The 14,371-nt window shown below is 32.5% G+C and overlaps 1 protein-coding gene across 1 annotated transcript in view; it reads right to left on the bottom strand.

Moving 5' to 3' along the window:
- The window catches only part of LOC134683337 (nuclear pore complex protein Nup160-like), a 252,121-nt gene that overhangs the window by 161,966 nt on the left and 75,784 nt on the right, over window positions 1-14,371 (bottom strand). Inside the window, exon 10 of the mRNA XM_063542579.1 lies at window positions 11,063-11,148. Within this exon, the coding sequence (XP_063398649.1) occupies window positions 11,063-11,148 (86 nt within the window). The remainder of the gene's footprint in view (window positions 1-11,062; window positions 11,149-14,371) is intronic.

Raw genomic sequence — 14,371 nt, forward strand, 5'->3', positions numbered from 1 at the left:
GTAGATTCTGGACAAAGAAAGATAACTCCAATTAAAAAAAATTCTTGCAGATATTTCTTGCTTACTTTACTGGACAAAGAAAGATAACTCTTAATTAAAAAAAATTTGCTATTTCACAATATTGTGAAATTAGATATTTCTTGCCATTGCACAATACTGTGCAATTGAAAAGACTTGCTATTGCACAATACTTAATATAATAATTTTAGATCCTGATTTGGACCAACTTGAAAACTGGGCCCATAATCAAAAATCTAAGTACATGTTTAGATTCAGCATATCAAAGAGGCCCAAGAATTTGATTTTTGTTAAAATCAAACTTAGTTTAATTTTGGACCCTTTGCACTTTAATTTAGACCAATTTTAAAACTGGACCAAAAATTAAGAATCTACATACACAGTTAGATTTGGCATCTCAAAGAACCCCAATTATTCAATTTTTGATGAAATCAAACAATGTTTAATTTTGGACCTCGATTTGGGCCTACTTGAAAACTGGGCCAATAATCAAAAATCTAAGTACATTTTTAGATTCAGCATATCAAAGAACCCCAAGGTTTCAATTTTTGTTAAAATCAAACTAAGTTTAATTTTGGACCCTTTGGACCTTAATGTAGACCAATTTGAAAACGGGACCAAAAATTAAGAATCTACATACACAGTTAGATTCGGCATATTAAAGAACCCCAATTATTCAATTTTGATGAAATCAAAACAAAGTTTAATTTTGGACCCTTTGGGCCCCTTTTTCCTTAACTGTTGGGACCAAAACTCCCAAAATCAATACCAACCTTCCTTTTATAGTCATAAACCTTGTGTTTAAATTTCATAGATTTCTATTTACTTATACTAACGCTATGGTGCAAAAACCAAGAAAAATGCTTATTTGGGTCCCTTTTTGGCCCCTAATTCCTAAACTGTTGGGACCGAAACTCCCAAAATCAATACCAACCTTCCTTTTGTGGTCATAAACATTGTGTTTAAATTTCATTGATTTCTATTTACTTTAACTAAAGTTATTGTGCGAAAACCAAGAATAATGCTTATTTGGACCTTTTTTGGCCCCTAATTCCTAAACTGTTGAAACCAAAACTCCCAAAATCAATCCCAACCTTTCTTTTGTGGTCATAAACCTTGTGTCAAAATTTCATAGATTTCTATTAACTTAAACTAAAGTTATAGTGCGAAAACCAAGAAAATGCTTATTTGGGTCCTTTTTGGCCCCTAATTCCTAAAATATTGGGACCAAAATCAATACCAGCCTTCCTTTTATGGTCATAAACCTTGTGTTAAAATTTCATAGATTTCTATTTACTTTTACTAAAGTTAGAGTGCGAAAACTGAAAGTATTCGGACGACGACGACGACGACGACGACGACGCCAACGTGATAGCAATATACGACGAAATTTTTTTCAAAATTTGCGGTCGTATAAAAATTAGTAAAGAGAAAGAAAATTGTATTTAAAAAGAACTTATATGAAACATTAACTAATTTGCAAGAAAATGACCCCAAAAAATATTGGGAACTCCTTAAAAAATTAAAAAATGAAGACACTAAACAGGATGATTGTTCAAATATTAAATTAAATAACTATGAAGAACATTTTCAAAATCTTGGTAAGGCTGAAAAATATGATAACTCTTTTAAAGAAAAAGTTAAAAAAGATTTAAATATGCTTGAGAGTACTTTAGAACATAATATTTGTACTGATAGTCCATTTTCAATATCAGAAGTAAAGAACTGTATAAAAGAATTAAAATCAGGGAAAAGCGCTGGACCTGACTTAATATCTAATGAAATTATAAAATATAGTAGCATTGTTACAGTTACAGCCATAGTTAAACTTTTTAATCTTATTTTATCATCTGGTATTTACCCCACCAGCTGGAGAAAAGCATTTATTGTTTTAATCCATAAGTCTGGAGATAAAGAAGACATATGTAACTATAGAGGCATTTCTATTTTAAACTGTCTAGCAAAATTATATAGCTCTATTTTGAATAAAAGACTAGTAAAGCATTATGAAAATAAGTTCTCCAGTCATCAATTTGGATTTCGTTCAAATCACAGAACATCTGATAGCATATTTATTTTAAAAACTCTTGTCACTAAATATTTGAAAAAAAATAAGAAAAAGCTGTTTGCTTGTTTTGTAGATTTGCGTGGTGCTTTTGACTCTGTTTGGCATAATGGCCTGTTGTATAAATTGATAAATGATGGTGTTGGTGTGAAATTTTATACTACTTTGAAAAATATGTATAGTTTATCCCAGTCTGCACTGAAGATTGGCAATGAACACTCTTTGTTTTTTCCAATAATTAGAGGTGTAAGACAAGGGGACAGTTTAAGTCCTACTTTGTTTAATTGTTATATAAATGATTTACATTCAATTTTTGATGTAAATTGTAACCCTCCGGTTCTTGATACTTCAAGTATCCAAACTCTCAGCTATGCAGATGATCTAGTGTTACTGTCCGAGACACACCAGGGGCTTCAAAACGCATTAGATAAACTAAATAAATATTGCACTAAATGGCAGTTGAGTGTTAATACAAACAAGACTAAAATTCTAGTTTTTCAGAATATTTATAAACAATCCCCACCCCTCTTGTTTAATAATAAATTTTTGACTGAAGTTAAGGACTTTAAATTTCTAGGGAATATTATTAACTATAGGGGAAATTTTACAAAAACTACTGAAGAGCTGTCTAAAAAAGGCATTAAAGTTTTATTTTTATTGAGAAAATATATGTCCAATTTTAATTTTGTTCCCACTAATTTGTCATGTAAATTATTTGATACTCTTATAAGACCTATTTTGACATACAACTCTGAGATTTGGTTTATGGATAATTTTCAGTCAGCTTTTAGGGCATCTAATAGAGCTGCAGTAAATAATACTTTTTGTGATACTCTTGCATTAGCAGAAAAATATCCCTTTGAAAAGGTTCATTCTAAATTTTGTAAAGCAGTATTAGGACTGAAAAAAACAGCCACTAACATAGGTGCTAGATCAGAATTAGGTAGATTTACTTTGGACTCCTATATAAAAACTCAAACACTCATGTATTTTTATAGAATAAATTGTAATGATATTAATCCCCTGGTTAAAGAATCTCTACAAACAAACATAAATTTACATTCAGAAGGAATTTATTCTTGGTACTCATTTGCAGATAAATTTTTTAAAGAAATGAAAATAAACCCAGAAAATTACTCTAATAATAATGTACCTTTTAAACAATCAAAAAACATGTTAAAATGTAATATAAAAAAGTGTGTTTCAGAGGAATATGAAAAAAATACTTTAATTAAACTTTCAAAAATGGATTCCTCATCCAAACTTTGTCTTTATGGGAAATTAAAAAATAATTGTCAGTCTGAGGAATATTTAAATTGCAATAATTTTATACATAGGCAGTTACTCTCAAAATTTAGACTAAGTGATCATTCCCTAGGCATTGAATTAGGAAGGTACAGAAACATTCCAAGAGCACAAAGATTATGTGAAAAATGTGAAGTCCTAGATAATGAATATCATTTCTTTTTGTATTGTAACGTTAACATATCTTTGCGTTCTAATCTTTTTGGTTATCTAAAAGACTATGTACCATTATTTCAGCATCTTGATGCATTCAATAAACTTAAACACATTCTAAACCCCATCCCTGAACTTGTTTGTCATATTGGAGTCTTCATTAAACAGTCTTTAGAACTGAGGGAGTCAGACCCGTGTCAGGCAAGGTTATGATGGTGTTTTTTACATACATTTATAATTGAACTCTAATGTTCTATTATTCCATATATTGTATTGTATTATTTTTGTATTTCATTGTATTACATTGTATTTCATTGTATTGCATTGTACAGTATAAAATTATTGTTTCATTGTATTGCTTGACCCTCATGGGTGTAATTTTGCAATAAAGATTAATATATTGTTAGATAAACTGTTCCCAGCTGTCACATTGTATTGGATTTTGACATACAAATTGGTGTACAAAATATTTTCTGTTTTTTCTTTCTTTTGGTTTTCAATTCTAGTGTTTATATTTATTTACCATGCATAGATGTATTTTGTAACCTGTCTGGATTTTTTTAGTTGAAAGCCAAAACCCGGGATTACCCTTATCCGCTTCCGGAATCGGATTCGATATTGTATTGTCTTCTCGCGGCAGCCATTTTTTTTCAATGTTGTTTTTGACAGATAGTGAGATACGATTTTGCTCAGATTTACACATTATTTATCGGCGATTTTCTGTATAAAGCTAACGGTTGAACAAATTGAATATCGCTGTCATGAATAGTAATGATGAAAATAAGTTTGAGATCGTTTATTAGGAAACTTTGGTAAAAATGTTTGCAGAGTTATTTTTTTTTCTTTCAAGGTCTGATGGGCATGTCAGGCGTATATAGTAACCAAGTAGAAAGTCTGACTACAAAAGTGGAAGGTCGCAGACCTCGGACCTCCACTAATTTAAACCCCTGCGTCCAAATTGAAAAGATACGAAAATTTCGTCTTCTATTTCAAAAGTGCCGCCAACAGCATGATCAGTTGAACTTATACTGACGTATATATACGTATTTGACTATGTATTGACGACAAACAATATTCCTACGACTTTTGCAATTTGGGAAATCTTAACTACTTGTCTTATGAGATTTTCGTCGATAAAATATTTCATACATTTGTTCTTTGACATCTAAGCCAAAAGCTCAGGGGATAATAAACTACATAAGTATTCCTAATGTGCTCAACTTCCTATGTGCAACTTGAAACCTTTTGGGAAAATCAACAATCATTTAAGGTTTTTCTGGTGATATTTTTAGTAATTCAGAATGAAAAGTATGAAAAAACTGTCCAATAAGCTATAAAAAACATAGTAGCCAGCTAGATGATAACAATGACACGTATTTCAGCATTTATTGGGTAGCACACAAAACCAGGGTGCTCGCATAAGGCAGCTAACTGCCTAAAAATGTACCGACCCAAGTTATTTTTTGGGGGATAAAATAAAATATTTTACCTACCTACCTATCCTGTTTCAAAACATAGGGTCGGAAAAGGGCAAACAAACAATATTTTAATTAAGGCCTTAAAAGGTTTCATGAAATTCTGTTGTGTATTTTCAGGAGTTGTGATGACAAACTGTTGCAGTAGTACATTGAAGCAAATTAGTTCAAAGGGGAAAAAATTGAATCGTAATTTCCTGTCGATATGCACATCTACGTAGTATTAAATTAAAACGTTTAATCCCGCTGCAAATGTTTGCACCTGTCCTAAGTCAGGAATCTGCTGTATACGTGTTTCTCGTTTCTCGTTTTGTTTATATAGATTAGACCGTTGGTTTTCCCGTTTGAATAGTTTTACACTAGTAATTTTGGGGCCCTTTATAGCTTGTTGTTTGGTGTGAGCCAAGGCTCCGTGTTGAAGGCCGTACTTTAACCTATAATGGTTTACTTTTTAAATTGTTACTTGGATGGAGAGTTGTCTCATTGGCACTCACACCACATCTTCCTACATCTACGTAGTATGTCCTTATTAACTGAAAATCATGAAATTCTGTTGTGTCGTTTGAAAGAAGTTGCAATGACAAACTGTTGCAGTAGTACATTAAAGAAAATAAGTAACTCCTAGAAAAAAAATTGAATCGTAATTTCCTGTCCATATGCACCACTACATAGTATGTCCTTATTATCTAAAAAGGTTTTGTGAAATTCTGCTGTGTGGTTTGAGAGGGAATGCGATCACAAGAAACAGGACTGACGAACGGACGGACAGGTCAAAAACATTATACCCTCCGCAACTCGTTGCATGGGGTATAATTAGTGATACATTGTTTATGATCATGAAAAAGTATTTAAAATGTTTACAAAACTACTATTCATCTGGACTAACCAAGCTAAGCAAGAGCTGTGTCCCTTGGTCTGCCAAACTTTCGGTTTTCGTTTGAGTCAGAAGAAGTGTATCTCTGATCCAGCTGACTTCGAGATAACAAGAGTCGACTGTAGTTGATTAATTTTGTTACTTTGGTGTACTATAAAATTTTAACGGTAAATTTGCTAAAATTCAGAGACAATTAGCAAATGATTAGCTGAGCGAAGTAAAAAACTTGCAAGACAACTATTTAGCTTATTAATCTATTGTAATAAAAAATCATGATATCTAATAAAATTTGGAGATTTAGCTAACAAAGTCCTTATATTTGAATAAAGTAACATTCGTTTATCGTGGAAATTTGTTTTAACTTTGAATAAGCTACAATTAAAAATTGCTTACTAGTACCTCTCTGAGATTATTATTAGACAATTCTGGATCATTTCCCAATCAAACTATCATCAAGGGGAGATAAATAGTTCAATTTACATTCAGTCTTTTTCAAAAATGATGAACGGTTCTTTATATTGGTATCAGTCGGAAACCAGGTTGAAATAGAACAAACGAATCGAAGCTCTTTGTTAGAGAAGGCGATAAATGTTTACTGTATTGTTTACTAGAGACAAATTTTTTAAAAGTTAATAGAAAAACATACCTGTCAACCTGTGATGATGAAAATGCAGGTCATGACCTGCATTGAAGAATCAAATCTCAGGTCATAACGCGTACAAACTTTTTCGAGCAGAATTTCAGTATTAATGGTACATTTTCTTAAAATGTAAATCAAAGATACCAAAACATCAATGCATGTTCACTTGGTTAAGTCATTTTAAATTCTATCAATTATTATTTTATTGCACTTTTAAGGATTTTTTTATAAATTTGAGTAATACAGTTTTATGTTGTTTGCTTTCAGAGACTATGAAACACTACAATTTTATTATTCAAATGACACCACTGGCTATGTTGCCCTTAAACATACCATTCCTCAGTTTATGAGGAAATTAGTCTATGATAAAATATAGTAATACAGTTAAAGGAAGTATAAATGTAAAATATAATTTACAACTATTTTTTAAAAATTGTATAAAGGTATAAAAATAATGATAAGTTATTTTTTAATATGTATTTGAATTTTATATTTTAATTATTAAATCTTTTTCATCCATAAAATGTTAATATAAGGAATAATTTTGAATGGTGACAAATAAGGGGAAGTAAATCTTGGTTGAAATATTTTTGTAAGTCGATAGTGCAATTTATTTACGACCTAAAGCTTAGGTAATTGGTGTTAATTAACAGTGTGTTTGACACCAAAGCTGTCAAGTGAAGCCATGCACTTAATGGTTCACTTAATTTGACAGTTTACATAGCTAGATGAACTTTCTGTTTATGGAAAAATTACGAATTTGCCGGTATTTCAATTGAATATTACTTATGAAATCAATACCAAGGCTAAGAAATACGGGTGAAATCGGGTCATTTTCAGAATTCCCGGGTTATTTCAATGACCCGGCGTGTGATCCGGGTGATCCCTCAGAATTGTGAAAATCTCGGGTCTCACACGCAGAATACGGGTCAGTTGACAGCTATGGAAACAAACAAAATTGTAATTTTCTTCTCAATTACGAGGTGTTTTATTTTAAAAACACCATTTGCATAAGTTTTCAATTCATCTAGTACAAAGTTAAGCAGAACAATTAGATATCAAGTAGACGACATGGGTATCTTTCAAGTTGGATGTGTCTGCCCTTCCATTATGTGACTGAAGAAAAAATTCCAAAAAATGGGTAACAATTGTATTGAAAACAGAAAATTGAGTGCACCTTTTTATGTTAGGGCGTGTTTGAGTTTTGTATTTTGTCTTGATATCGTACAAAGTAAGAATATTTCATACATCGTGTCACTTCAGATTGTATCATTTTTATATATTAAAGCTACAGGTTGACTTTATGACACAAAAAAATCACAGTACATGTACTAAAAGATGAAATATATGGGTCAAGTGAAATACCTATCTGATGAGTCACAAAAACAGAGAAGGTGTGTTCGAAATAACTATTTTTTTACTGAAAGTACTTGATGACAGTCTTTCAAGTTGGATGATGAAAATGCGTATCTTCGAAAAATTCTAATTTTTTGTGTGTGATAACCTTCATACACTAAAACTAGAGGCTCCAAAGAGCCTGTGTCGCTCACCTTGGTCTATGTGAATATCAAACAAAGGAAGCAGATGGATTCATGACAAAATTGTGTTTTGGTGATGGTGATGTGTTTGTAAATCTTACTTTACTAAACAGTCTTGCTGCTTACATTTATCTCTATCTATAATGAACTTGGCCCAGTAGTTTCAGTGGAAAATGTTAATAAAAATTTACAAATTTTATGAAAATTGTTAAAAATTGACTATAAAGGACAATAACTCCTTAGGGGGTCAATTGACCATTTCGGTCATGTTGACTTATTTGTAAATCTTACTTTGCTTAACATAATTGCTGTTTACAGTTTATCTGTATCTATAATAATATTCAAGATAATAACCAAAAACAGCAAAATTTCCCTAAAATTACCAATTCAGGGGCAGCAACCTAACAATGGGTTGTCAGATTTATCTGAAAATTAAAGGGCAGATAGATCTTGATCTGATAAACAGTTTTACCACCTTTCAGATTTGCTCTAAATGCTTTGGTTTTTGAGGTATAAGCCAAAAACTGCCTTTTACCCCTATGTTCTATTTTAGCTGTGGCGGCCATCTTGATTTGATGGTCGGGTCACCGGACACATTTTTAAAACAAGATACCCCAAAGATGATTGTTGTCAAGTTTGGATTAATTTGGCCTAGTAGTTTCAGAGGAGAAGATTTTTGTAAAAGATAACTAAGATTTACGAAAAATGGTTAAAAATTGACTATAAAGGGCAATAACTCCTAAAGGGGTCAACTGACCATTTCGGTCATGTTGACTTATTTGTAAATCCTACTTTGCTTAACATTATTGCTGTTTACAGTTTATCTCCATCTATAATAATATTCAAGATAATAACCAAAAACAGCAAAATTTCCACAAAATTATCAATTCAGGGGCAGCAACCCAACAACGGGTTGATTGATTCATCTGAAAATTTCAGGGCAGATAGATCTTGAACTGATAAACATTTTTACCGCTTGTCAGATTTCCTCTAAATGCTTTGGTTTTTGAGGTATAAGCCAAAAACTGCCTTTTACCCCTATGTTCTATTTTAGCTGTGGCGGCCATCTTGATTTGATGGTCGGGTCACCGGACACATTTTTAAAACAAGATACCCCAAAGATGATTGTTGTCAAGTTTGGATTAATTTGGCCTAGTAGTTTCAGAGGAGAAGATTTTTGTAAAAGATAACTAAGATTTACGAAAAATGGTTAAAAATTGACTATAAAGGGCAATAACTCCTAAAGGGGTCAACTGACCATTTCGGTCATGTTGACTTATTTGTAAATCCTACTTTGCTTAACATTATTGCTGTTTACAGTTTATCTCTATCTATAATAATATTCAAGATAATAACCAAAAACAGCAAATTTTCCACAAAATTACCAATTCAGGGGCAGCAACCCAACAACGGGTTGACTGATTTATCTGAAAATTTCAGGGCAGATAGATCTTGACCTGATCAACAATTTTACCCCATGTCAGATTTCCTCTTAATGCTTTGGTTTTTGAGTTATAAGCCAAAAACTGCATTTTACCCCTATGTTCTATTTTTAGCCGTGGCGGCCATCTTGGTTGGTTGACCAGGTCACGCCACACATTTTTTAAACTAGATACCCCAATGATGATTGTGGCCAAGTTTGGTTCAATTTGGCCCAGTAGTTTCAGAGGAGAAGATTTTTGTAAAAGTTAACAACGACGACGGACGACGGACGACAGACGACGGACGACGACGGACGCCGGACGCAAAGTGATGGGAAAAGCTCACTTGGCCCTTCGGGCCAGGTGAGCTAAAAATCTAGTCTGCCCTTCCATGAAATATTTAATCGAATTTTTTTTAAATGTTTATGAATTTTCGAAAATTCCACCTGACAACCAATCAGACAATAGTTTTAAGTTGAATCAATGCAGACAAGATTATTAACTGATGCTCATTAGCTAGTTGATACATTTGTCTTTTAGAATACAACTGACATATAAGGATCGTAATGGTGCAATGTGGATAAATTAATCAGTTTCCAAGAGCAAAAATGGTAGCGCGTCATCCCTACAATGGCTTCCGTTTCTACAATTGTGTAAATGAACTGGCGTAATGGGGAGATAATTTTGACGAAGTAGGATCCTGACTGGTATGTAATAATTTTAAACTTTTCAAATTTATGAAATTGTATTTGTAAATCAATGTTTTTGATACACCAATAACAAAAACTGAAATATATTGAATAGATACATTTTGTAATTATTCAAAATTATATCAGATACCTAAACTTAATTATTAAATAATGAACCTATTAAAGGGAGACAATACTCGCATTACTTTTTCGAATTGGCACATAATACAATGGAGTGTCACTCTTGCATACAAATGGCACATCAATATAATTAATTAACTGTGCAATCGTGCTCCACCTTCAATGATGATTCTAAATTATAAATATAACCAAAAATTGTTAATCTATAGAAAGTGGAGAATAATGAAAGCTAACCCACTGTAAAAATATTTCTTTGCAATTTTTTAAAAGTTCATCAGAAAAATGCACGAGCCACTTGACTTTCATAGCTCATAATTAACATGTTTACACAATATTTGAACAAAGTAGTTAAAGATTAAAGATTATTCTCAAAGTGTAAGACGCAATAAAAATCGTATGCTTTTGCACTATTTTACTGAAATTAATTGATTTAATTAAGTCCTGAACATTTCGACATTTTTTCGTTTATTTTTATCAAAACCGGTTTTAAACAAATCACAATTATGTGTTAAGATCTGAATAAATACCTATATCACGATATTGTCAGGTAAATTTGCTCAACTATTAGACTATTGATCATCATACCATTATTCCATTCCAAAATGTTTTGAGGTCGTATAAAAAGGTTAGACAGGAAATGTGCTCTGCACTGATATAATTAACACATATATTTTTCAGGAAACAATTATACTTGGGTTAAAATTTCTGGATGCCTATCACTAGGGAGGGACATAGTTATATACCTGATTCTTGCAGTACATTCTCCTGATTTGTCAGTCAACAAAGTCAGCAGCTGGTCATCTGTTACACAATAATCTATCAAGTCATCCTATAAAACACAAACAGTCATCTCATATATCATAAAACTTAACATATTGTTAACACCTTACTCCTTATTCATTTCATTTCATTGATCCATTTACATCACTTGATTGGAAGCTGCAATCTTAAGGTTACACCCTATAAAAGGGTAACTGAGTAATACTCATAACATTTATGCATAAGAAGAAGTTAATCAACAAATTCCTAATTATGACCTGTACATATGAAACACATGATAACCATTTAATCTTTCCTCAGTCCCCCGAATGATCTCATGTACATATGAAACACATGATAACCATTTAATTTTTCCTCAGTCCCCCGAATGATCTCATGTAGATATGAAACACATGATATCCATTTAATCTTTCCTCAGTCCCCCGAATGATCTCATGTAGATATGAAACACATGATAACCATTTAATCTTTCCTCAGTCCCCCGAATGATCTCATGTAGATATGAAACGCATGATAACCATTTAATCTTTCCTCAATCCCCCGAATGATCTCATGTAGATAGGAACGCATGATTACCATTTAATCTTTCCTCAATCCCCCGAATGATCTCATGTAGATATGAAACACATGATATCCATTTAATCTTTCCTCAATCCCCCGAATGATCTCATGTAGATAGGAACACATGATAACCATTTAATCTTTCCTCAGTCCCCCGAATGATCTCATGTAGATATGAAACGCATGATAACCATTTAATCTTTCCTCAGTCCCCCGAATGATCTCATGTAGATATGAAACGCATGATTACCATTTAATCTTTCCTCAGTCCCCCGAATGATCTCATGTAGATATGAAACACATGATAACCATTTAATCTTTCCTCAGTCCCCCGAATGATCTCATGTAGATATGAAACACATGATATCCATTTAATCTTTCCTCAGTCCCCCGAATGATCTCATGTAGATATGAAACGCATGATTACCATTTAATCTTTCCTCAATCCCCCGAATGATCTCATGTAGATAGGAACACATGATAACCATTTAATCTTTCCTCAGTCCCCCGAATGATCTCATGTAGATAGGAACGCATGATTACCATTTAATCTTTCCTCAATCCCCCGAATGATCTCATGTAGATAGGAACACATGATAACCATTTAATCTTTCCTCAGTCCCCCGAATGATCTCATGTAGATATGAAACGCATGATTACCATTTAATCTTTCCTCAATCCCCCGAATGATCTCATGTAGATATGAAACACATGATTACCATTCAATCTTTCCTCAGTCCCCCGAATGATCTCATGTAGATAGGAACGCATGATTACCATTCAATCTTTCCTCAGTCCCCCGAATGATCTCATGTAGATATGAAACACATGATTACCATTCAATCTTTCCTCAGTCCCCCGAATGATCTCATGTAGATATGAAACACATGATAACCATTCAATCTTTCCTCAGTCCCCCGAATGATCTCATGTAGATATGAAACGCATGATTACCATTTAATCTTTCCTCAATCCCCCGAATGATATTATGTAGATATGAAACGCATGATAACCATTTAATCTTTCCTCAGTCCCCCGAATGATCTCATGTAGATATGAAACGCATGATAACCATTTAATCTTTCCTCAGTCCCCCGAATGATCTCATGTAGATATGAAACGCATGATAACCATTTAATCTTTCCTCAGTCCCCCGAATGATCTCATGTAGATATGAAACGCATGATAACCATTTAATCTTTCCTCAGTCCCCCGAATGATCTCATGTAGATATGAAACACATGATATCCATTTAATCTTTCCTCAATCCCCCGAATGATCTCATGTAGATATGAAACACATGATATCCATTTAATCTTTCCTCAGTCCCCCGAATGATCTCATGTAGATATGAAACACATGATAACCATTTAATCTTTCCTCAGTCCCCCGAATGATCTCATGTAGATATGAAACACATGATAACCATTTAATCTTTCCTCAGTCCCCTGAATGATCTCATGTAGATATGAAACACATGATAACCATTTAATCTTTCCTCAGTCCCCCGAATGATCTCATGTAGATATGAAACACATGATAACCATTTAATCTTTCCTCAGTCCCCTGAATGATCTCATGTAGATATGAAACACATGATAACCATTTAATCTTTCCTCAGTCCCCCGAATGATCTCATGTAGATATGAAACACATGATAACCATTAGTGTTGGATAATCGGTTGAAATTACCAACCGATTATCTATTACAATCGGTTGACAGCAACCAACCGACTATCGGTTATAATCGGATCATAATACCTTGCCCTTTTTTTTTTTACAGGAAATCATGTATTTAGTCTCATTGTACATGTCTTATGTGTACATTCAATATCATTGCAGAGTTTATATATTCATATTTGATCTTTTGTTTCCTTTTCATATTCTTGTGTACTAAATTATAATCCTGGTACCTTTGATAATTATCTATTCAGCAGTTAAAACAATGAATTGTCTTGATAAGAATCAAAATTCATATTGAACATATTTTATCTCATAATTACAACATTTATTACCAACAGTGACACTAACATTTCTAAATTTCAATGGTGTAACTCACAAAACAATTTCAATAACATAGCTGTATGAACATTTGAATGCGTCTAATTAGGAAAAGATATATAAAGTTTTTAATTTTCAGAAATTTTAAAATTAACACAAAAAAATAAAATAATGCATTTGCATTATAAGATATACAGTATACAAAGGGTATTAAGCCATTGTCTGTTAATTAGTGAAGAACGCTTTTTTTCACTCTTGTGATCATTAATTTCTGTCAATTGTGTCATTCGTACGTCTGAACTTATAATTGTAAAAATGCGGAATTATTACATAGTTGAACCGTATCCGATTTCGTGATTCTTATATTTTTATAAATGGCGGACAAATTTCGGAAAATTTACAACAATAAACGGTGTTTGGCAAACAATTTGGAAAGGAATATGACGTTTTTGATGCAACACATGGATAAACATTTCTAATAGGCAATTTGCAACACGTTCTTATGAAGCAACGAAATTATTTTGTCTAAAATCAGAATTATCTGTACCGCTCTCAAGTAACAAGTACCGGTAATGAAAGAAAGTATTTCATACAAAGTAACTGTTATTAATGTTAAATAACCTTCCATCAATCTGCAAATGCTTTTGTCACGTTTATAAAGAAGGAAATAGGTTTATTCTTTAATTATTGGATGTTTGACATTGTTACTG

Source organism: Mytilus trossulus, chromosome 9, assembly GCF_036588685.1.
Source record: "Mytilus trossulus isolate FHL-02 chromosome 9, PNRI_Mtr1.1.1.hap1, whole genome shotgun sequence".
Lineage (NCBI taxonomy): Eukaryota > Metazoa > Mollusca > Bivalvia > Mytilida > Mytilidae > Mytilus > Mytilus trossulus.